Source organism: Myodes glareolus, chromosome 1, assembly GCF_982192425.1.
Source record: "Myodes glareolus chromosome 1, mMyoGla1.1, whole genome shotgun sequence".
NCBI classification, from domain to species: domain Eukaryota; kingdom Metazoa; phylum Chordata; class Mammalia; order Rodentia; family Cricetidae; genus Myodes; species Myodes glareolus.
The window spans coordinates 126531827-126556246 of record NC_142026.1 but is presented as its reverse complement, the minus strand read 5'-3'; the positions used below and the strand labels follow the sequence as shown (position 1 = coordinate 126556246).

General features: G+C 44.4%; 1 protein-coding gene and 1 long non-coding RNA gene across 4 annotated transcripts in view; one reads left to right on the top strand and one right to left on the bottom strand.

The window, feature by feature from the left end:
- The window catches only part of LOC148123566 (uncharacterized), an 83705-nt gene that overhangs the window by 52673 nt on the left and 6612 nt on the right, over positions 1 to 24420 (top strand). The gene's annotated exons all lie outside the window — the stretch shown is intronic.
- Positions 860 to 22576, bottom strand: LOC125394505 (UL16-binding protein 1-like). Of its 3 annotated transcripts, none has more exons than XM_087911866.1 (5): positions 22008 to 22505; positions 18470 to 18721; positions 17066 to 17347; positions 16275 to 16379; positions 860 to 1546 (listed from the first exon to the last, which is right to left on the bottom strand). In XM_087911866.1, exons 2-5 carry the CDS (start codon positions 18501 to 18503, stop codon positions 1542 to 1544), a joined length of 426 nt encoding a protein of 141 aa, XP_087767992.1. In that variant the 5' UTR covers positions 18504 to 18721; positions 22008 to 22505; the 3' UTR covers positions 860 to 1541. The 3 variants fall into 3 exon arrangements, with proteins under 3 accessions (XP_087767992.1, XP_087767987.1, XP_048281344.1); XM_087911861.1 differs by having other exon boundaries at positions 22177 to 22505; XM_048425387.3 differs by lacking the exon at positions 860 to 1546 and adding an exon at positions 12863 to 15096 and having other exon boundaries at positions 22177 to 22576.

The window sequence follows — 24420 nt, the reverse complement described above, 5'->3', positions numbered from 1 at the left end:
TGCTTTGTTTGTTTCTGTGTTTCTCTGTAGGTGACATGGCAGAACCAAAAACGATTCGGGTCCCCAACAGAAGGGCACATGTCTTAAGCCAGGGGTTTCTATACCAGAGAAAGCATGGCTTAATAGAGAGAGCAAGAAGTGACAGAAACACACAGACACCCAGATACACACACAGACTGAAGACAACCACTGATGACCACCACACATTCATACACCTGAATAGACGGGGGAATCCAGTGACATCCCACAGGCTTCTGACACTGGACCAGTGCCCTTGTTGGACCTCTCCCGTGTGTCCAAAAAGATGTCGCCTTAACTGGACTTGCCTCTGGAGGTGACATTCTAATTTTGTTTCCTTTTGGGGTGGAGATGTCAGAGTCCTCTGAAGCATGAGGCAACAATTGATCAAAGGGAGCCCTGGGGACCTAGAATTCAGGTTGCGCACCCCCAGGACAGTGGTTCTAATCTTCCTAATGTGTGATCCTCTAAGACAGTTTCTCATATTGTTTTTGATCCCAAATCATAAAATTACTTTTGATATTCCTTCATAACTGTAATTTTACTACTGGTACGAATTGTAATGTAAATATCTGCTATGCAAACTATCTGGTGTGTGACCCCTTTGAAAGGACCATTCAACCCCCAAAGGGAGTTGTGAGCCACAGGTTGAGGACCAGTGCCCTAGGGGCTTCTTGACCACCACAGCCTTCCCTGCTCCAAGGGGTCTGAGACCTCTGTTGTCTTGAGGTCTTGCTCAGGATTCTCTGTAGGAACTTCCAGAAATGTGGGGTATTCACTAGAGAAGACTGCTCAGACATGGATTTAAGACAAGAGAAACTCTTTATTAGCTGATCATTAATTACACTGGGTGTTGAGATCCCAGTATAGCACTGAGCCTTTCTCAGGTAGAGCTTTTAAGCACAAAAACCATATTCTGGATGGACATACGTCAGTTAACAGAAGAGTTTGCAGAAGTGGAAGGACAGAAGCCTAAAGCAAGGTTAATCCATTCAGAGACTTGGATGGACTGGGCCTTTATTCGAGTTCTGGCAGGTACTGCTTCCTATATGCTGAGTTTTACAGCCTGGATGGAGCTTCCATCATGGACTCAGGTGTGCCCTGTTAAAGTTATCAGTGATTTCTAAAAAGAAAACTGGTCCTCAACTTCTGTTTTCTTGATTAGTTATTAGAGATTTCCTTTAGACATCTGAGATATTTGATTATTGCCCGTTACATATGCAAGAGTAAAAACTTCACATTCCCACTAAGGAGATCTGGTTATCCTGTTTCCTATGCTAGGGATGGGCAATAACCACATTCTTTCCAGGTCTCTAGTAAAAGTAGTTCCACAATGAGGACAATTCCCACTGAGGAGCACCAAGAGAAACAGTACAAGGTGATAAGAAGAGACTCTAAGCAATTAGCACAGAGTGAAAGACCATGAAATGCTGTGTCCGCAGCATCCTGATTCATCTGGTGGAGGCTGATGGAAGGGAGAGTGGCGGCACCAGATGAACTCTCACGACTTCTCTGGAGCATCTTCAACCTGCAGCAAGGAAACACATCTTTTGAAGGGTCTGAGGAGAGCCTGGGTCAGTTCTCCTGGGTGCCCTGTACCAGTCATCACCACCCCACAGCCATCCTCACTGAGGGTCATTCCATTCCCTCCTCCATCACCCCTGGGCTCTCCATCCTGGATCCCCTACTGTCTTCCTCCTTCTTTCCCATGTCCCAGAGCCCCAGACCCTGCTGCAGTCCTGGGAGTTCAGAATAAAGTGGTGATGACCAGCTCTGCTTCCTGACTCAGGGGCTGATGGGTGTGACTGTCCCAGTCCAACTAAGTTCATTTGAGCATCCCAGATGGGAGTAGACTTCAGCAATAGGCTCAGTACACCAGCCTCCAGTGCAAACTCTGCTCCAGGGGTTCAGAATGCTGTTGCTGCTGCTTGATTCACTTTTATTTTATGTCTGTGCATGTGAGCCTGCATGCCTATAAGTGCGCTGTGTGAATGTCTGGGGTCTGTGCAGAAGAACAGGCTGGATCCTGTGGACCTAGAACTGTATGGTTGTGACGGCCCTGTGGGTGCTGGAAATAGAACATGTGTCTGATGCATGGGCAGCAGGTGTTCTTGCCAATGGACCATCTCTTCATTTATATCTTTTTTATTTTGCCTGTGGGGTGAAATCCTCTTCCTTCTATATATTAAGAGGAACTACCATGTGCTTCTGTGTTCCTGTTGTCTCCACCTCTGCATTATGGGACCCTCCTGATTAGGAGTCTGCTCTGAGCACCCACCTGCTGTGTTCCCTCCTCACTTTCCACTGCTCTGTGACATGATTCCTATCTCATGAAGGCTGACCACGCACAAGCTATTGCTAGCAGGTGACATGAACTCCAGACCTCATGCCTCCTTTCTCAATAAGATGCTACAGTTGAGGGACAAGATCATGACTTCAGGAATTCACTCTTGCTTCCTCACTCCTCACCCATCTATCCCTTACACACCCACAGTCCCACCCCCAGTACCTGTCATTGCAGATACTTTAAGAGAACCAGGAGGGCTAAGGTGAATAGCAAGACAAAGGCATTGGGCTCCATGGTCATGGATGAAGACTGGTCCACATCTGGGGCAATGGTTGGTGAGGCTGAAGTGAAAATATCAGCTGTGTCTTTGACCAGACCTGAAATCAAGAGAAAAATCTCACCATTGCTTCTGGGTGCTCAGGTAATTCAGGACATAGATCCACCTGTTGCTATGCAACAGCTGTTAGGTGGGTCCTGAGTGGGAAGGGAAGAGAGGGCATGTTCCCTGATACAGCTATGGTAGGGGAAGCAGGGTAATGATGGGACTGCATCTTTCCTGCTGACAGGAGGGGAGGCATGAGGAAGACCTGTGAGGACGGTGGCAGGGAAGAAGAAAGAGATCAGGTGAGATGAAAAACTACAGTAATTCTAGAGTGAGGACAATGCCAAGAAACAAATGGTTGCTATGCTGTGACAGCCAGCGAGGAACACAGTGTGTGAACAATGTAATCACAATTACTGAGATAGGAGAGGGTGAGAATGGAAAAGACTGATGGGAAAAATGACCATTAACCCAAGAACTCATAGATTTAGATTATTTCTCTCTCTCTCTCTCTCTCTCTCTCTCTCTCTCTCTCTCTCTCTCTCTCACACACACACACACACACACACACACACACACACACACATACACACACACACACACACACACACACACACACACACACACACACACACTTCATCTCATCTCTAAAGACTTTTCCCAAGGTACCTGTAGGCTCCAGCTTTTCTTCCAAGTGTGACATTTTTATCTCCTTATGCCAGGCCCCGCAGTCCCCCTGTGAGGTCCTGTATAAGAAGCCTGTTAAACCTTCGTTTTTCTCCCACATCTCTTTTATCCACATGGATCCAGGATCAACTTCAGTCCACTTTCTAGTGCTTGGGTGAAGATACAGCACTTTGTGTCCATTGAGGTGTAAGTCACAGGATCCATAGGAAAGTCCATCTGCTTCATACCAACAGCTTATCCTGACCTGCACAGTGAAGGGCTCTGTGCCCATTGGAAAGGGATCAGCCTTTGGCTTTGATGAATCCTGTCTACCTATCCTCCTCCCTTCCCATCCTCTGACCTTCCACATTTTACCATTGGTGTTGGACCTCTTAGGTGGGAGGGGCTACCAGTGCTTCATTTCTTATCCTCCATGAAAACAATGAATGTCCCTAGCCCATCACAAGTCCTGTTCTTTCCCTCAGGTGCCCATCTGATTGTTCTTTTATTTACTTTGTAACAGTGGGGATTGAACCTATGTCCTCACGGATGCCAGTCTAGCACTCTGTCTCTGAGCTTCATATCCGGAACTATGGGGCCATTTGAAACTCACCTCTGCTTGCATTAATCTCCTGCTTCATGAGAAGTGCTTGGTTAGTGACCCGGCCGAGTCCATCTTTCAGAGTGTCAACCTGTGTGTCCCAGGACTTTGTGGCATTCGGTTTCTTGCCAATAAGACCAATGGCATGGCAGTTGTTGGTACTGCCACAGGAAATGAAAGTATTTTCATTCACTTGACCTTTGACTTCCTGCCTCCACGGTCCAGACCCTGGCCTGACAACACTGTAGTTGACGCAAATGGAAGCAGCATCTGTGAAGGAAACATGTGGTGAGGGATGCAGAGCAGGGGCTCAGAGACAGTCTCTGCCTGGGGAACAAGAAAGTCCTCTGGAAGGGTGTCTTTAAAAAAAAAAGAGAGAGAAATAAGTAAATAACGTTAAAACCCTGACTGAACTTTCCCTGTGTTAAGTAAAGTATAGTCCGTCATTCTCTCTTCTTTGAGGATGCAAGTCAAGGAGTGGCCGACCCCTGCTCTTCATCAGGACAATTCTCTAATCTGTTATCACATGATCATGCTGTGCTGGGCCTTGTCAGTGATGGAAGGAAAATTAAGAAGCTGTTTTCTGGATTTTTCAGTATTCATCAAGAGGCCCTAAACCCAGGCCCTCATCCTGTCATTTCTAGCTAGCCCAGAAGCCATAGGCAGCATAAACCCACTAATTCCCGGGAAACATGCAGCTTGCACAGTATATTTGAATATACTCTGGGAGGGGCACCAATACTGGTACATGGGGTGTACCCTAATCTGGGGTCAGAAGAATGGTGGAGACCAAATCTGCTGTCCCGTTCATCAACTTGCTGCCCTCTGAGCCAGTTACACTAAATGTCGACTCGAGTGTTTAATGCAGGACAGGTATAGTAAGGCTTGCCAGGTGGAAAATTTCAATGCCTGCCATTTACAGAAAATGAAAAACAAACAAACAAACAAAACCCAAACCTATTTCTGCCTAAAGGAACACCATTAATTGATGCTGTTTTCCCAAGAGGTAGACTAAATGAGCCTGGAATGCCAGGGCAGAGCCTTCCACATGTCCTACCCAGTACCATTCCTGGAATCCACTATAGTCATCCCTGGTTAGCTGAGGTGCTAATCCACTGATTGTCACCCGGTGGAAAAGGGGCTGAAAGGCACTTTATGGATGGGGAGTGGGAAAGGCTATATGGGCAAGGAAGGGCACTGAGCCGGCTGGTGGTTGATGAGTCTCATGGAATTGAAGGTGAAGGTTGGTGGTAGAAAGTTGTAATCCTAGCACCCGACAGACCTATAGAGAGAAGGAATGGCTGCAAATTCTGGGCTCTGGTGTAAAGTCCTGCTGTAAAACAAAGCGAAAGCAAGAATAAATGGGTAAAAAGTGAGAAAGAGCGTGGTTGATAACGTTTTCCCTGAAGCATCCTTTGTCATCTGCTGGAATAGTATGGTGGAATGATGGGAAAGAAAGTTCCAGGGCATAGAGGCTCAGGAATGCAGGAGGGTTCCTCTGGGAATCCCCTGGGAAGAGTCTTCAGAGCACAGACTGCCTTCAATCCAGGGGAGCTGTCTGAGCTTCTTGGCGGAGTCTGGCACTGTGCACATCACCTCCGAACCTCCTGACTTGGCTTAGCCTTCCTGTGGACACCAGTATGACAGAATACTCATGGCGTTATGGTAACTTTTTCCCTCCTCCCCTGAACATGGTAGGGGCAGGGCAAGGGAAGGTGCGCTGCAAGTGCCACATTTCCGCAGGCGCTGCCTTTACCGCAAGTGCCTCAATTCTGAGGGTCTGGGAGCTTCCCAGAGGAGGACTACTACCTTGAGATTCAATACCCACTTCCCTTCCCTCCTCATCCCCCTCCTCGCACCCCTCGGGTTAAATCACCTTAAATCGCAGCAGCTCACCAGTGGGTTGCAAGGACCCCAAACAGATCAGTAGAACCAATAAGCACTGCTTCTTAAAGATCGTTCTCAGCGGCTGCATTCTTCGCCATACCCTGAGCCACAGGTTTAGTAATCAGAGTTGCAGAGAGAAGCGGAGAGGCCTCAGTGCCGCCCTGCAGAGGGTTCACAAAAGTGCCAGGCACCAGAATGAATTCTCAGTGGGGATTCTGGGCGCCCTGCACAGGACAAGCTCCTTCAATTTAGAAGCAGACTGTGAAGGCGGAGACTATGACCTGAGTGATGCAGGCTGTTGTCCAATCCCCAGGCTCCTAAACCTCCCGGTCCCTACCAGACAACCAACCAGGGCCCAGCCTTCTAAATCCATGGCAACTGACCCAGCCCAAAACACAAAGCTTTTCCCTAAATATATATATATATTTTCTTGCGGTCTGACACCGGAAAGGGACGTGTGTACCTAAGAGCAGTCGTGCCAGAAGAAACTTGAAGTCACTCCCAGGAGTTTCTCTCCAGAGTCTTCCTTCTTCAGTGTCTAGACAAGACTGGGGAGGAAGCTTCCTTCTTCCCAGAATTCTCTTGTTCTCATTGACCCACCTCTACTTCCTGTTCTGTCATCCTGCCTATACTTCCTGCCTGGTTACTGGCCAATCAGCGTTTATCTAAAACATAATTGACAGAGTATAGACAATTGTCCCTCACCAAATGTCTGTTTCAAATAAACAACATTTATGCACAAGAAAACAGGACTATGAGACCTTGGGATTTTGCCTAGGATAAAAGTTCATACAATTTAAAAATATAATTTTGTTATTTTAAATGTATGTATGTTGTTTTACCTAGTGTTTGTTGTATGCACCATATATGTGCCTGGTGCCCTTGGAAGACAGAAAAGGGTGGCAGATTCCCCAGAACTGCAGTTCTCTGTAACTTCAGCTACACATAACTACTGTTCTGACTACCATGTGGGTGTTTGTGTTTGAACTTACATCCACTGGAAAAGCAGCCAGTGCCCTTAATCCCTGAGGCATCTTTCTAGCCTCCCATGTTTTTTTTTTTTCTTAAAGCCTTAGTATATATTTCCTTTAGCTTGAATAAGAATGACCCACATAGGCCCACAGAGACTCATAGATTTGGATGTTTGGTCACAAGGGAGTGACATTATTAGGTTTGGCCTTACTGGAGTGGGTGTGGCCTTGTTGGAGGAAGTGTGTCACTGGGGTGCTCTTTCGGGTTTCAAATGCTCAAGCCAGGACTAGTGTCTCAGTCTCTCAGTGCTGCCTGCCAATACAGATGTAGAACTCTCAGCTACTTCACCAGTAACACGTCTGCTTGCCTGCTGCCCTGCTCCACACCATGAGATAATGGACTAAACCTTTGAAACTATAAGTCAGCCCCACTGAAATGTCTTCTTTTATCAGAATTTCCTAGGTTGAGCTGGGTGATAGTGGTGCACACCTTTAATCCAGCACACTGGGAGGCAGAGGCAGGTGGATCTCCTTGATGTTTGAGACCATCCTGATCTACAAAAGTGGATTCCAGGACAACAAGAGCTGTTACACAGAGAAACTTTTGCCAGCACCCACACAAAAAAGGGGGGGGCAAAAAAACCGAACAGTTGTCATGGTCATGGTGTCTTTTTACAGCAACCAAACAATGCCTAAGACAATCATATTTAGTCAGGTCATTCAGCAGAATCTTACCTGGGTCAGCTCACTGCACTGTTTTTTTTTTAAATTTAACTTCTTTATTGATTCTTTGGGAATTTTGCATCATGCACCCCCATTCCATTCACCACCTGCTCCAACCACTCCAACACAACCCTAAGAAAACCCTAAAAAACAAAACAAAGTGTGCAAGCTAATAATCAAACAAAAACAAAAATAAATCAAGCTGGAAACAAAACGAAGACAACAAGAACAACTTTTTGTTTCTCCTTCTTTCCCACCTCTCCACCTCTTCATTCTGGCAGCAAATCATACAGTACACCCTTTTGTCCAATCAGCTTTCCTAGTAAACATTTACTGCAATGAGTCACTGATCTGGTTCAAGGCCTCTGGTTTCTGGTACACCATCATTAGGATCCTTCCTGGAACTCCTCTGGGATATCCCGTGGCTGTCCCAAGTCTTGGAGATCCTGCAGGTATTGTTCCACAGGACTTGTCTGTTCATGAGCTCCAGCAGTTCCTAGATGGGGTATATATTAGAGTGGGCCAATTCAAGATCTGGTTGTAGGTGTGAGTGGTAGCTGAGCTTGTAAGTCCAGGTCACTGTGGCTGCCTGCCTCAGGTGAGATGGGGGAATTAGCTCCTTTATATCTAGGCCCTCACGGTCAGTTCAGCTTTACCTGTGGTGAGGGGTGGGGCCTTCTCTCCTAACTGCAGGGGCTAGCTCTCCCACAAATATCAGAGTCATTTCTCTTGGTGTAGTGTCCAGAGAGGCAAGACCAGCTTTTCCAGGGTGAGTGAAGGGCAGGCCTGGCTCAGCATGGTCCTCTTGATTTCATCTTACATGGTTCCTAAGGCCCCCTGAGGTGAGATGGGTCACAGACATCAATACAGACCCTATCTGCATCTAGATCACAGACTTAGACATGGCCCTTGGTAGCAGCCTGAGCCCTGAGAACATTATAGTCATAATGGCAGCCCTAGTCACTCCAATCAGGATAATGCTAGAAGGAACATGACCCTGGACAGTAACAAGGCCATAGGTTGTGGCCCAAACACCAGGCTTCATGTGGCCTTTGATAGCAACATAGACTGTGGACATCAACATAGACCTCTCAGCTGTGGTAGGACCATGGACCCAAACACAGTTCTAGGAGATGGCCCAGACCACTGGAATCAGCATGGCCCTCGATGGCAACAGGAGCCACTGACATCAACACAGGGATGTACTGTAGGACCATGAACTGTAGGCCCATTTTCTGGCAGCCCAGACTCGAATAATCACACAGAAATTATATTAATTATACCACTGCTTGGATAATAGCTTAGGCATAATCCTAGCTGTACCACCCGGTTCTGCGTTACCCCTTCCCAGTACGGTTCGTGCGCCTCCCATACCTTATACGTGTTTGGGCAAAGGCCTGAAGATTGAAATAAAAGACACACACACAAGAGACCTGGGTCATTCGTCAAGAGATAGCCGAATGCCACTTTATTTAGCAGAATGCAAGGCTAATATACCTTGGCCCCAGTAAGGGAACCCCCTCCCAACCAGAGGGAAAACTGGCACTTTATGGGACCTGGCGCTGTAGGGAATTCCTTCCCAGGCAGAGGGTGGAGAGCAGTGACAGCAGTGAGAGAGACCTTGGCTCTGTGTAATTCTCCCAGGCAGGTGGGAAATTACCACACCAAAGATAGAAAAAAGCCCTACAGCTAAATCACAAGGCTAGGGCAGAGATAACAGAAACTAGAAGGAAGCTTTTAGCTGGCAGACCAAACTGTCCTCAGAGATGCACCCCAGGGAGTAAGGGGAGACAGGGTCCAACACTAGCTAGCTCTAACATCTTAAGTTAAGCCATGTCTATTAATCTGTGTATCACCAGGAGTCTGTGACCTATTGGTGAGTTTTCTGCATCCTTCTCCTTAGGCAGTTTGATTGATTCTGGCATCACCTTGATTCTGCCTAAACTATCTCTATAAATCTGTTTGAATTTCCTGCCTAGCTTTACTTTGCTAAGCCATTGGCTGAACAGCTTTATTTATCAATAATAACAGCAACACCTCAAGGATATCTCACATCATCTCTCCTTTTCTGTCTAATTAAAAAGAAAAGCTTTAATTTTAACATAGTAAAAAGAAAACAATGCTCATAGAAATTGGCAGTACCTCTCAGAACTCCAGACCAAAGCAAGTTAAAAGCCATGGGTGAAGCACAGAGTTTGAAATTTTCTTCTGATCTTAGCAAATATTTGTCAGACCAGACTGGGATTAAGAGTTGCAGGCTTGAGACAAGAGAATAGTATGGGTTTGGGTAAACATGAGGAGATAAACATATCTAGAATCAGACTGTAATTGCTCATCTTTCCTCACTGCGTCCTCCAAGACAACAAAAACAAGTTATTTTTATCCACTGATGCAGTGACACTTTAGGGAACAAAAGTGATTGTCATACTGTTGAACCCATACAGCAAATATGTGGAAGGGAATTTGCCCCAGAACTAGAGAACAAACCTAAGAGTCTGGAAGTGGGGACAGCTCATAGTGATCGAGAGATGTTTGCCAAAGTTGGAAGTGACATCAGTCATTATAGTGCAGAACCAGTATGCAGATTTGGAAAATGCTCCACTCTCTATTCACCCAGATCTGGACACCTGTGAGTGATCAAATCCAACATGGTACTTCTAGCAAGTTCTGTGTTACTAATGTGACCATGGAAACATGGAACTCATAGGTTATAAAGTCAGTGGAATTAGCTGAAGGAGTCTACCTACTATTTTAGACAGAGATAGAATTATTAGGCCAATTTGAGAAGCAATTCGATAGACTATCACATTAAGACAATGGGAAAGTGAAGACATGGAGTAGAGAGTGGGCTGTCTATCAATGCTTAGGAGTGTTGCACCTCCCAGATGAAGTCAGGGAACATTTGTAAAATTGTGTTGAGCGCTGCCCTCTATGTTTTTATTTTAAAACTAATTTCTCTCATGAAATCATTTAACTGAGCACATAGCAGTATTTACTGTAAACAATGAAACACCCCAGAAAATGCTGCTTGATTAAAGCATTTTACTGTCAGCAAACTGTGTATTGTAATGAGAAAGCACAGGTTTAGTAATCTGTACCATTGTGGGTCCTGGATCACATTTTCATTGTGTTTATGTATTTCTTCATTTGAAGATTGAAAAAATTCAATCAAGTGATTTCTAAAGACTCTGAATGTACTGAAAGTAAGGACAATACCTTCCAAACAGAGAGACGGGCTTGTAATTCCAAATGTGGAAGCTATTTCTAGCTGTATGATATCATAGTTAGCACTTACAGAGTTATGTTTAATTAAATAGGTCCAGATTTAGAAATCTGCTTTCAAATGGATCCCTTTGCTGGAAATGTCCAGCCCTTTGCAAGACCCCTAAATGACTCTGGTCTAGCAAAGCAAATCCAGGACTGTTTTACTCTGTCTCTGTAGACTTTGGGATCTCATGCAAGTGTACATCTTAAACCCTAAATTCTGGGCATTCTCCTAGGGAAAACGGGGAAAGTGATTCCTACATCTCATGGAGACACTGATCCATTTCTGTTTGAGATTGTGAATCCTATAGGAAGGAAAACATATTTTTTTAATCTCATGCCACTTTACACTTTCAGCGAAAAGGATAAAAAAAAAGCTTCATTTTCCCCATTTGTGTGTCTTTTCTTAAGGATGTATATCAATGCTTCCTTTGTTCCTGGAGACTCTTCAGAAGGTCCACAGGAAGGCCTGAGTCTGTGCTCACACCTTCAGGCTGACAAACTGCTACGAAAGGCATGAAAGTTTTGTGGCATCTGGAAGACTGCAGGAGAAAGGATGCTAATGAAAACAATTGCCATTACACTGGCATATCCCACCTCAAAACAGGTCTCCAAGCACGTAGTTTTCAGGATGAGACATTTGGGACAAAAAAAGCAAAAGCAAAAATACACAACAAACAAAAAACAAAGTCACATGTGGCCAGTCTTATGTAGAAAGAACTATTAATCTCTATTTTCCAGATTTCTTTTTAACAACAAATACAGGAGACTTCCAAGGGCCAATTTATTCTTCAACATTCTGGTCCTTTAATTATTACTGTACCATCCTATCTAAAGCCGGCACTGTTGTGGGACAATGGTCTGGTACCCTGTAAAGATTTGTTACTTGTATTTCAATAAAAGGCTAATTGGCCCGTAGCCAGGCAGAAAGTATGGGTGGGGCAACAAGGCAGGAAGTATAGGCTGGGCGATGAGAAAATAGGAATTCTGGGAAGAGAAAAGACTCAGTCTCCAGTTGTAACCCAGATGCAGAAAAAGCAAGATGAGAATGCATCACTGATAAAAGGTACCAAGCCACATGACTGACACAGACAAGAATTATGGGTTACTGCAAGATTTAAGAATTAGTTAATAAGAAGCCTGAGCTAATAGGCCAACCAGTTTATAATTAATTTAGACCTTTGTGTGTTTCTTTGGGAAACACTTCTTGGGAATGGCTGTGGGGCTAGGCAGGATAGAAACTTCTGCCAGCACTGCAGTTTCTCTGATGTTAAAGGCCATTGTACAACCCATACAGGTTTGTCTGTCAACCATTTTGAAGGTACAGTTGTTGGTGCCTTTGGAAGATCAGCAGCGGTTGTGCCCTGTTCTTGTACAACCTGAATGGTTGGTGGCTGTTCTTTATGATACCTTCTAATGTTTTTCCCAGAAGCATATGTTAATTGCTGGACTGTTAATCTGAGTATTCCATTGCTATAAAAAGTCATGTCCCCACAAATTCATTGCTGTGTTAGCCACATATGGTTTTAATTTTCTTCTCTGTCCTCCTGACCCTACACATTTGACATATCTCATGCTCTGTCTTTGCTCACCTTCTGTATAATCCTTAAGAGAGGGGTCTTCTATTTTATTTGAATTATGCTTAGAAATAAACATTGTTCTGGGAATGCCCTGTGTTCAATACTTTTGAAGGTGACCTTGTCTGCCACAGTTGAGACACTTGACATTTTGATTTTTGTTCAAACCTCTGGAAATCACCTCTCCTATCCAAGCATCATCATGGTCATGAGATTCAGTATCGACAGTATCCTGACTTCATTCCTCCAATGGTGCTGATCTTGTCTTTCAAGGCCTAAAAGACTTTACATTAAGAATTAACATTTTCAAAAGCCAGAGATTCAATTATTATTTGTCTAGTTTCTGAATTTGATATCATTCTATTTACTGTTGATGTCAGTCTTTTGATGAAATCTGTGAAGATTTCTTTTGGGCCCTCTATGACTTTAATAAGTGACCCAGTCTTCTTTCCTACGTCTTCAATTTTGTCCCAAATATTCAATGTTGCTGCATACCATAAAGCCAGGGTATGGGCATCATGTTAAGATTGCCTATCTATAGTAACATAATCTCCTTCTATAAGAAGTTGATCTTGATAGATTTCCATACCTCCAGCTCTACTCTGTTGTTCAATGGTCTTAGCTTCTTATTTTCACCAGTGAATTCACACCCCAAATATCTGGGTGCCAGATGTAATATGAATTCTAGTTGGCATTAATAATCAAAACAGAGTCATATATAAGGGTTAATGCTAAAAATCAGAGAAGCAAAATGAACAGATACTAGAGAGTTCTTACCTCCACCAATGCTCAGACTGCTAAAACTGACTGTCCCAGACTGCAGTGTTTCTCAGACTAGACTGCTCCTCAGACTACACTGAGTTCGTATCTCCTCCCACCTTCTATTCCTTTCCTCACCTACCATGTCACTCCTTTCTCCACTTCCCTAGAACTGGGACTAAAGACACGTGATCCCAAGTTCTGGGGTCACCTTTGTGGGAGCCTCATTTCTCTTTTAGACAGATTCAATCTTGTGTAGCCCACAGTGACCTTGAACTGACAGAGATCCCTCTGCCTCTGTCCATCTCTTGGGATTAAAGGTGTGTGCCAACACTCTTTGGCCTCTAGTGGCTTAGCTCTGCACTCTGATCTTCAGGCATGCTTTATTTGTTAAAACACAAACAAAATATCAATACACTCTAATCACCCTCAAGACCCCCCCAAAATGTATACTGATTTTGACAGGACTTTATACAGATTGACAAAGAACAAAGAGAATATTACAGTTACTTTATCACAAATTAAATAAATATTGCCACAAACTTTGAGAAGTAATCATGAGAAAATTCTTTGAAAAATTTTATGTAAAAGTCATACAGTGCAGCCATGCACACATTTGTATAAATATAAACATATGCAAGGCAATTATAAGAAAGTTTATAATCATCTGAATAGAAAGATGGCATTTAAAAGATACCAAGTCAGCAATATGATGGCTTTTGGTATGGAGAATGAAGGAAAGACATTACCAGTGACTGCCACTAAACAACTGGTCCTCAACTTCTCTTTCCTAAGACTAGTTGTTACAGGTTTTCTTTAGTGATACCTGAGATATCTGAATATGGCCAGTTTGCTTAATGCCACTGTAGTTTATAAATTAATTATGGAGAAATAGTGCATCTTACATTAGTAATACTTTAGTAGCACACTATAAGAGCTCAAAATCCAAGAATCAGCCAGGTGTGGTGCACACACCTTTAAGCTCAATGCCGGGGAGGTAGAGGCAGGAAGATCTCTAAGTTTCATGCCAGCCTGGTCCCCATAGTGAGTTCCATTTCAGGTTAATCTAGTTAGCCCCTACATAAAAAAATGCTGTTTTCAACAGTGAACTCTCCATACTTTAGGGTACTTATGTTGTCACTGTGTGTATGTGTCACGTGTGTGTGAGTGCTAGTGCACTTGTGCAAAGTGTCCCTGTGCAGTCAGAGGAAGCTAGTGTGAGTTCACTCTCCTTCCATCCCAGGTCTGTATGTATAGAAGAAGCTTCTCTGAGCACAGTGAAGAGCAGCACTGATCCAGATCTGCACCAGGAGGATGTGGACCCAGCAGCACCAGCTCCCAGAAACTTCTGCCTTTCACTGCCAGATTGTCACTGCAGGGGACAGCCAGTCTGTAGGACTGAGCAGCTTCTGGGTTCTGGGTTCTCTGTCTCCATTGCTGGACCTAGTGCATGTCACAGAGACTAAACTATAATAGTAATAATATTATAAAATAACACTTTTCTGTTATGAAATATCCCTATCATATGTAGTCATATGAAAATATCAGATACATTCTTTATTTTGTGCTAGAGAAGGTTGCCTTGTATAGGTGTGGTTATAATAAATATCTATTACAAAATTAATATACTTAATAGAATTTAACTCCTAGTCAAATACCTTAGAGAGGTTGGAATCTGTCTAGTCTGTCTCAAACTAACTTAGATACTGGTAAGTTATTTTCACAGGAGAAATAACTTCATATTTTCCCACTAAAGAGATTTGGTTATCCTGTTTCCTATGCTAGGGATGTGTACATAACCATGCTTTCCTGATCTTTAGTTCAACTAGTTCCATGTTAAGGGCAAATCCCACCAGGGAACACCAAGAGTACAAGGTGATAAGAAAGGGCCCAAGTGCCTGCACAGAGTGAAAGACCATGAAATGCTGTCCGCAGCATCCTGATTCATCTGGTGGAGGCTGATGGAAGGGAGAGTGGTGGCACAAGATGAACTCTCACGACTTCTCTGGAGCATCTTCAACCTGCAGCAAGGAAACACATCTTTTGAAGGGTCTGAGGAGAGCCTGGGTCAGTTCTCCTGGGTGCCCTGTACCAGTCATCACCACCCCACAACCACCCTCACTGAGGGTCATTCAGTTCCCTCCTCCATCACCCCTGGGCTCTCCATCCTGGATCCCCTACTGTCTTCCTCCTTCTTTCCCTTGTCCCAGAGCCCCAGGCCCTGCTGCAGACCTGGAGTTCAGAATAGAGTGGTGATGAGTCAGCTCTGCTTCCTGACTCAGGGGCTGATGGGAGGGGCTGGAGGAGCAGGGGGTGACCTCTATCCACTCTATCCAGAAAGGCCCATGGGCCCTGATTATTCAGGCCTTGAGTGGTGTTACAGACATCATTTCTCTTTCATTCTAAAACTATATTAAATATACTATATTTAAAAAACTATATAAAAAACTATATTTAATATAGTTTTAGAATTTAATATATCTAATATAGCTTTAGAATTTAATAGTCCCAATATCTAAGAGTGGCATCACACCTGAGGGTGTGCCTGTCCCTGCCCTACCTGTCCATCTGCACAGTCAGATGAGAGCAATGGATTCCAGGAGCATCTCGGTCCACCAGTCTCCAGTGGAGACACTGCTCCAGGGACCTGGAGGCTGCTGCTCCTTGATCTATTTCTATTTCATGTGTATGAGTGTGTACCTGCATGTCTGTAAGTGCACTGTGTGAATGCCTGGTGTTTGTGGAGAAGGGGCTGGATCCCTTGGACCAGAAGCTCTTTGGTTGTGAGCTGCCATATGGGTCCTAGGAATGGAACTTGGGTCTGAAGCAGGGGCAGCAAGTGGTCTTGCCATTGAGCCATCTCTTTATTCATATTTTTATCTTTGTCTGTTGAGTGGAATCCTCTTGCCTCTACACATTAAGAGGAACTATATGTTCTTTTGTGTTCCTGTAAATGGGACCCGCCTGATTAGACACCTGTTGTGTTCCCTCCTCATTCCCACTGCTCTGTGACATGATTCCTGTCTGTCAAGGCTGAGCATGCACACACTATTGCTAGCAGGTGACATGAACTCCATATCTCCTGCCTCCTTTCTCAATAAGATGCTGCAGTTGCGGGACAAGAGCAGGACTTCAGCAATTGCTTCCTCACTCCTCATCCATGCGTCCCTTACTCTGTTCCCAACACTGCCCTCAGTACCTGTCATGGCTGAGGATCCTCCTGAGAGAAGCAGCAGGAGGGAGCAGGTGAGGAGAATCAGCAGGACAGAGATGTGAGGAATGATGATCATGGCCTTTGATGAATCTAAAGTGGAAACACAAGCTGAGCCTTTGACCAGACCTCAAATCTGAGAAAATCTCACCTTAGCTTCTGGGTCCTCAGGTCATTCAGCAACACAGAGAGTTCCACCCCTGTTGTTGCTCTGCAGCAACTGTTTAGGTGGGTCCCAAGTTGGAAGGGAGAGAGGGCATGTTCCCTGATCTCAAAAGACTCATGCAGCTATGGTGGGGGAAGCAGGATAATGATGGCAGGTGAGCAGGCATGAGGGTGACCTGTGAGGATGGTGACAGGGAAGAAGAGAGATCAGGTGAGATGAAAGCAACAGTGAGTCTAGAATGAGAAAAAGACCAGGAAGTAAAGGCGCTCAGATTGTAACAGTCAGTGAGGGCCACAGTGAGAGAACAATTAGTGAGATTGGAGAGCGTGGGAACCGGAATGAATGATGGGAAAAGTGACCATTAACTCACGAACTCATGGTGATTAGATTATTACACACACACACCACACACACACATACACCACAAACACCACACACATATACACACACACCACACACATTCACACAAATACACACACAAATATACACACCAAACACACACACATACACACCACACACACACACCACACACAAATACAAACACACAAATATATACACACACATACACACACCCCTTATTTGCAGTGAGTTTCTTTCCCTTCTTCACAGTTACCTGTATGCTTCACCTCTTGTCCCCAGTGGGACTTGAACTCCTGAAACCAAGTCTTACAGTGATTCTGGGAGGTCATTTGTAAGAAGGTAGTTATTTCCGTGTTTTTCTTGCGTTTCTCTAGCAACATGATCGATGCAGGATGAAGAGTAGTCCATGTTCCAGTGATTGAGTTAAAATGCAACATTTTGCGTTCATTAATGTCAAAGTTCCAGGATGCATTGAATTGTCCATCTGCTTCATGCCAACAACACACCCTGGCCGTCAGTAAGAGGTGCACTGTGCCTATTGGGAAGAGATCAGCCTCTGGCCTTGATGAATCCTGTCTGCTTACCCTCCCTTCCCATCATCTGACCTTGCTCTACCCTTCACATTTTAGCCTTGCTACTGTGTAGGAGGAGGAGCAGACCATGTCCTGCCACCCGGCTAGCTTAACCCCCCCCGAAATAACCACACAGAAATTGTATTAATTAAATTACTGCCTGGCCCTTTATATCTAGCCTTTTCTTGGCCAACTCTCACATCTTGATAACCCATTGCTAGTAATTTGTGTAGCACCACAAGGTCGTGGCTTCCTGGGAAGATTCTGAACTACATCCATCTCAGGCTGGAGATTCAAGGCCTCTAGGCTCTCTCTGCTGCTTTCTTCCTCCCCGAATTTTGTTCTGTCTTCCCCACCTACCTGAATTCCACCCTATCAACTAGGCCAAGGCAGTTTCTTTAATAACCAATGAAAACAACACAAATACAGAAGGGCCTCCTACACTACTACTGGGCCTCTTTGGTGGGAGGAACCACCAGTGATTGGTGCGGAAGAATTGTCTGTATACTGACAATCATATTTAAAATAAATGCTGATTGGCCAGGTAGGAAATATAGGTGGGAAATCCAGACAGGAAGTAGAGGTGGAGCAAAGAGAACGGGAGTATTAACAGGAAGCTCCCTCTGCATTCCTGCCCACACCATAGAGAAGCAAGGTATAACCTGCCCTGCTGGAAAAGGTACTGAGCCACGTGGTTAACATAGATAAGAATAATGGGTTAATGTAACTTATAAAAGTTAGCAAGAAGCCTGAGCTAATGGGCCAATCAGTTTTATAACTTATGGAGATTTCTGTGTGATTTTCTTTGGAGCTTGCCGGCTATAGGGTACCAGGTGGGACAGATACCCCAACAAGCAGGCCCTCTCATTTTATAAGTGATTCTTTTTTTTTTTATTTTCCTCCACGAAAACACTGAATGTCCCTAACCTGTCACAAATCCTGTCCTTTCCTTCATGGAGCCATCTAATAAGTTCTTTTATTTTGTTTGTAGCAGTGGGGATTGAACCTGGGGCCTCATGCATGCTAGGCAAGCACTCTGTCACTGAGCTACATCCCCCAATCCTACGGGGCAATTTAAAACTCACCTCCCATTGTGTTCTCCCGCATCATGTGAAGCATAAGCGCATTGAACAGTCCACATCCTTGTTGCAGAGCATCAACCTGTACTTGCCAGGTCTCTGTGACATTCACTTTTCTCCCTAGAACACCTATGGCACGGCAGGTGTTATTATTGCAGAAGACAAAAGTTTCGTTGTTCGCTTGGCCTTTAACTTCTTGCCTCTGTGATCCAGGCCCTGTCTGGCCCTCAGTGAAGCTGTAGCAAAGAGACACCAGTTCTGTGAAGGAAACAGCAGTAAAGTTAGGGATGCAGAACAGCGGCTCAGAGACAGGCCTCATAGACAGTATTTAGAACAAGAAAGTCCTTTTGGAATAATGTCTTTTAAAAAAAAAGAAAGAAAGAGAGGAAAAGGGAAAGGAAGGAAGGAAGGAAGGAAGGAAGGAAGGAAGGAAGGAAGGAAGGAAGGAAAGAAGGAAAGAAAAAAAAGAAAGTCTTGACCATCTTTGCCGGTTTCCTTTGTCGGTTTTATCCAGCCTAGAGTCACCTAAGAAGGGAGTGTCTATTGAGGGACCATTTTGACTGTTAATGATGTAGGAATGTCCAATCACTGTGGGAATTATTGTTCCCTGGGAAGGTGGTCTCTGGTGAGAAATCTAGATAAGAAATCTAGCTCTGCAGAAGATGTGATCCAGACAGCAAGCAGCATCCTCCACGGTTCCTGCTGTGCCTCTCTGGCTGTGAAGTGAGTTCCTTGGTCATAGATAATGCTGTGTGGAATAGCACATGGGCCTGCCTCTGAATACCTGCCCTGACCTCCCTCAGTGACAGACTATGGCTTAGAAGTAGAAGCAAAGGATTTAGGTTTGATTCTCAGCAATTGCACTTGGTGACTCACCACCACCTGTAACTCCAGTTCCAGGAGACCAAATGTCCTCTTTTATCCTCCAAAGGCACCAGGCACATATGTGGTGCACATACATACATGCAGTCAATACAAAAAAAAAACCTAAAATAACGATTAAAACTGAACCACCTCTATGAAAGACCCTCATTGCCTTCCTAGGAGGACCACAAGAGTGACCACTCAGCCCAACAGCAAATGCAGTCATTCTTTCTGTACTATTTCATTACTGCCCTGTCACTCAGGGATGAACACAGAGATGCTACTGTGAGTGGATGGTATGCTGGCTTGGATGAACCTGTCCTCTATAAAGTTAACTTTTGAATATTTGGTCCCCAGTTGGTGGCAGCTGCTTGGGCAGGTTCAGGAGGTATGGCTGAGCAAAGTATGATACTGGGTGTGGCTTTGAAACTCATTTTGTAAAGAATTACAGATATACAATAGGACAGACTCAGACATAAAAGAGCTCCAAACAAGATACAGTGTGTTTAAAAAATGTACATAGGCTTGGGAGAGAGAAGAAAAAGAGTAGAGAGAGTTATACAATAATAAAACAAAGTCATTAAAGTGACAGAGTAGAGACAGTCAAACACTAAAAGGGAGTAAAGAAAGAATAATCCATGCAAAGATGGAGAATGCACAGAGAGACTGGATTATGTATATTATTGTGTTTTTTTTGAATTTTTTGACTGTGAATGAGCTAAGTATAGAGAGATATTTCATTGCATGGGCTGCTAAACTAAACCAGCATAGATATTTTAAAGGCTTCTTGAATTCAAAATTTGAGTCTAAGGATAAGTTGCTTTGGAAAAGAGGTTCTTCTTTTGTTTCCACAGAGGATGAGAACCTGTGGATTGCTTCCAGACTAATATGGTTTAATGCTCCAAGCCACCCTGAAAGGTCACTGTGAACACCTTCCAAAAAATTACTTAGCCCAACTGCTGACTGAGATGAACCTAGCACACAGAATACACCATGAAAGACCTGATTAGCAGCACCCCAATCAGCAGGAAGTAGTCTAGAGAACTATACCCAAATTCCCAAGTACTATTTGCAAATGTTTGTTTACTTTTAAAGGGGAATATTCTATAGAGATTTGCATTGGTATGGATAATGGTTTATTGATACAAATTTAAGGTCGATTTTGTTATCTGTATATTTCTGTTCTTGATTAAGGTATTGTTTCTTCAGCTCATGTAAAAATGTAATGTATAATTAAGAAATATAGATTAAGAGATAATCATCTATAATAGTCAAGCTTGTAGTCATGTTAGATTTTCTAGATGTACATATTTCAGATGAATAGGCATTCTTCAAATCTTTCAAAGACTACAGAATATGTTAAAATGTTTAAGAACTTAAAATGTTTAAGAACTTTTAAAATGTTTAAGAACATTTAAAATGTTTTAAGAACTTAGGACTTTTCATGACAGTGAGACACATCTGCTCCTGGGCAATACCAATCTACTTCAAAGAGGATAGGCTGAATATGGATGCCCCAATGGTACAGAAGAACTTTGGGTGAGTGTCCAGGTAATGAGAAGTCTCTGTCAATTCTAGAGTTTTAGAAGTTGCTTACAATGCACTTCCTGTTTACTTAGGTAATATTATATCCTTCTGGAGTCTTTGATGGAATTGAAGAATATGTAAATACAGTTACAGTTTTCCTTAGTTATGATAAAAATAAAGTAGGTTTAAATATTATAACTGTAATTCTTGCTTGACACATGTTTTGTTGTATGTAATTTTACTATGTTAAAGTTGCAACCTTCATTTTATTTAAACAGAAAGGGGGAGGTGATGTGGAATTCCCATCTGTATGCTGTGAATACCATCGGTTAATAAAGGAGCTGCTTTGGGCCTATAGCAGAGCAGAGCAGAAAGAGCTAGGTGGGGAAAACTAAAGTGAATGCTGGGAGAAAGAAAGAGGAGTTAGGGAGAAGCCATGTAGCCCTACCAGAGACAGATGCCAAAATTTTAGCTAGTAAGCCGTAGCCATGTAGCGATACACAGATTAATACAAATGGGTTACATTAATGTGTAAGAGTTAGCCAATAAGAAGCTAGAGCTAATGGGCCAAGCAATGATTTAATTAATACAGTTTCTGTTCTGTTATTTCAGATCTGGGAAGCTGGGACAAACAAGTGACCTCCTTCAACAACAACAACACACACACACACAGAGAGACAGAGAGAGACAGAGACAGAGACAGAGAGACAGAGAAGGGATTATTGCAGATTCTATAGTGTGTGCTATGATGTGAAATCCCACCTTAAACAACAAGAGAAAGAAAAAAGAAGGAAAGAAACTACGAACGAGTGTGGTTGTAGCTGCCTTGTTCATGGCTGCAACTATTGTAATCTTTTGATTTTAATAAAAGAGGGGGGGTGAGAAGATGTGAAAGAAAGAGCAAAAAGGTTCCAAATGGTGGAGGGCTCGAGAGGAACTCCCGGGAAGGCAGTCTTCAGAGCATAGACTGCCTTAGGTCCAGAGCAGCACTGCCTCCTGAAGGGGTTCCTCACTGGTGACTTGGTGAGGCTTCAGTGGACCCCAGTGGTGTTGAGAGCCTCATTAGCTACTCCCCTCTGCTGCTGTGCCCTCCTCATTCATGCACCCCTTCCAGCCCTGCCACAGTGACTTTCCCCTAACGTTGTCAATTCACCTGTGAGGATGGGGGAGGGACGCTGCAAGGACCAAGGAGCAGACTTAAATTCCAGTAGTAATGAAGAGAAAGAAGCCCTGGAGCTTCCCCTGAGGAGACTTTTATCTTCCTGACTCGGTAGCCCAATGCTCCCCTCCCCAACCCCTCCATTTAAGTCCGGGTAACTCACTGAAAGGCAACTTGGACCCCAGACAGCTCAGTACAACGAAAAGGCACAGAACTAGGGAAAGGTTGCTTCCGGTGGCTGCAACCTTTGCCATGGTTCCTTCCTGAGGCCAGGCACCTACAGGTGTGGCTGGAGCTGCGGAGAGGATGGGGAGTCCTCAGTACCGCCCCGCAGAGGACCCGGTGCAAAGATTCGCAAAGTTCCGGGCATCTGGACTATGAATTCAGACCTCCTGGTCCTCCAGACACATATTTTCCTACATCTCTTTGGGGTCGCTCCAGGGCCTCTGCTCCTCCCTCCCTGAGCATTGCGATTTCGTCACAATGGGCCAGGGAGCACTGTGGGTCTGGTCTCTGGCGGTTTCTGACTTGCTAGCTCATTGTCTTGCTCCTTTGCTGGCATGGAGGGCATTGTTGTCCTGGGCTCCCACAGCCCGGGGTGCCGTCATCTCACTCACCCTGGGACTCTGGGCAACAGCATCAGGAAAGACAGAGACAGAATAAAATCTGTGACTTCATAAAGGAAGGGGGGGTTCAAGATTATAATGGGGAAATCCACAGAGACAGCTGACCTGGGCTAATAGGAGCTCAGGGACTCTGGACTGACAGTGGAGAACCTGCATAGGACTGAAGTAGGTCCTCTGAATGTGGGTGACAGTTGTGTGACTTGAACTGTTTGTGGGGCCAGTGGGACCATGACTTATCCCTGTGCATGAACTGGCCTTTTGGAGCCGATTCCCTATACTGGGATACCTTGCTCTGCTTTGATGCTGCGGGGAGGGGCCTGGACCTGCCTGGACTTGGTATACTAGACTTTGTTGACTCCCCAAGGGAGGTCTTTCTCCTTCTAAGTAATAGATGGGTGTGGAATGGGTGGAAGTTATGGGGTGGGGGGAGAAGAGGAGGAAAAGGAAACTGGGGTTGGTATGTAAAATTAAAAAAAAAAAATCTTAAAAAAAACAAAGTCAGTGTCTTCACCTGGAATCTAGGCAGGAGCAGCTCGAATCAGCATAATATATACAGGACCCGCCCTCTACTCACCACATACCACGCCCACTCCGCTTAGCCTATGAATCTCATTACTTCTGGGCTCCTCCCCTTCAGATGCTGATCAATCAGGAGGAAGCTCAAAGTTCCACTGCCCCCTCCCCCCACCCCCATCTGGAGTAGGAGCTAGCAGGTTCCCTAGGGCGCCCTTCTCCATGGCTGCACTCCCGGATTGTCAGGACTGTTTCAGCTCCTGTGGTCTGATGACACACAAGGACTGTGTGTGGGGAGGAGGCGGGGAGATGTCTCCTCCATTGTCTGACCGCTACGGCTAGCCTACCCCAGCACTTAGGTTTTTCTCTATGCTCCCAGCTCTCATCTCCCTCTGATCACTGACCTCCTCTTGGGGAAAAATTAAAACGGGCCCAACTTCTAGGCCAAAAAAAAAAAAAAATTGTAACTAGGGGATAAAGAACTTTCGGAGGGTCCTTTGAATTTTCCCAAGTTTCAAGCTTTTTGTTTTGTTTGGTTCGTTTGTTTGTTTGTTTTTTTCCCCTTCTTCAGAGACAGGCTTTCTCTGTGTACCCCTGGCTGTCCTGGAACTCCTTCTAGACCAGGTTGACCTTGAACTCAGAGATTTGTATCTCTCTGCCTTTGGAGTAGTGGGATTAAAAGCATGCACCAGCACTTGAACTCCCCCATTTTTACAATTCATAAGACAAAGAATAAATTTAGAATGCTACATGATCATAGGTGCATAAATGTGACTATGTAAACAGCGGGGCCCTCCAGTCAGGCCTTCCTGCTTCTACTGTGATTCCTCACCAACATTACAGTACTATACTTGATCAAGACTGCCTTTCCTCTCTTCCTTTACATCCTGAAAGGGAACACTTTTTTTTCATTCTCTGCTCTTACTTTAAACAATTAACAGCCAATGTCCCTGTTATGGTTAAATCCATGAAGTCCCCCAAAAGCCAACAAGAAGACAGAGTCCTGTATGTTAAAGCAAAGAGCCTTTATTTTAAGCAAGTTTGCAAACTTGTTCTCTCCGCATGTTCAACGTATTGGAATAAACAGGAGAGCCCCGACCTCAGTTAGAATTGGGTTTTTATTGTAATAAAGGTGGGGGTGAGGGTTTTTTGAGGTTCAGGACCCCTGATTGGATGACATTTGTCTGGGGGTGTCCTGGTGAGTGTGTGTTGGCAGGTGATCCTATCTACAGCGGTTGGAATATTAGGCATTTCCTTTGGATGGTCTG

Coding starts and splice junctions, on each gene's coding strand:
- LOC125394505 (XM_048425387.3), bottom strand. CDS start 22,267: ATGGCAAAGGTTGCAGCCACCGGAAGCAACCTTTCCCTAGTTCTGTGC. Junction 18,722..22,176: donor GGGGTCCAAGTTGCCTTTCA/GTGAGTTACCCG, acceptor TTTCCTTCACAG/AACTGGTGTCTCTTTGCTAC. Junction 16,380..17,065: donor ACAAGAGGTGAAGCATACAG/GTAACTGTGAAG, acceptor TTTCCACTTTAG/ATTCATCAAAGGCCATGATC.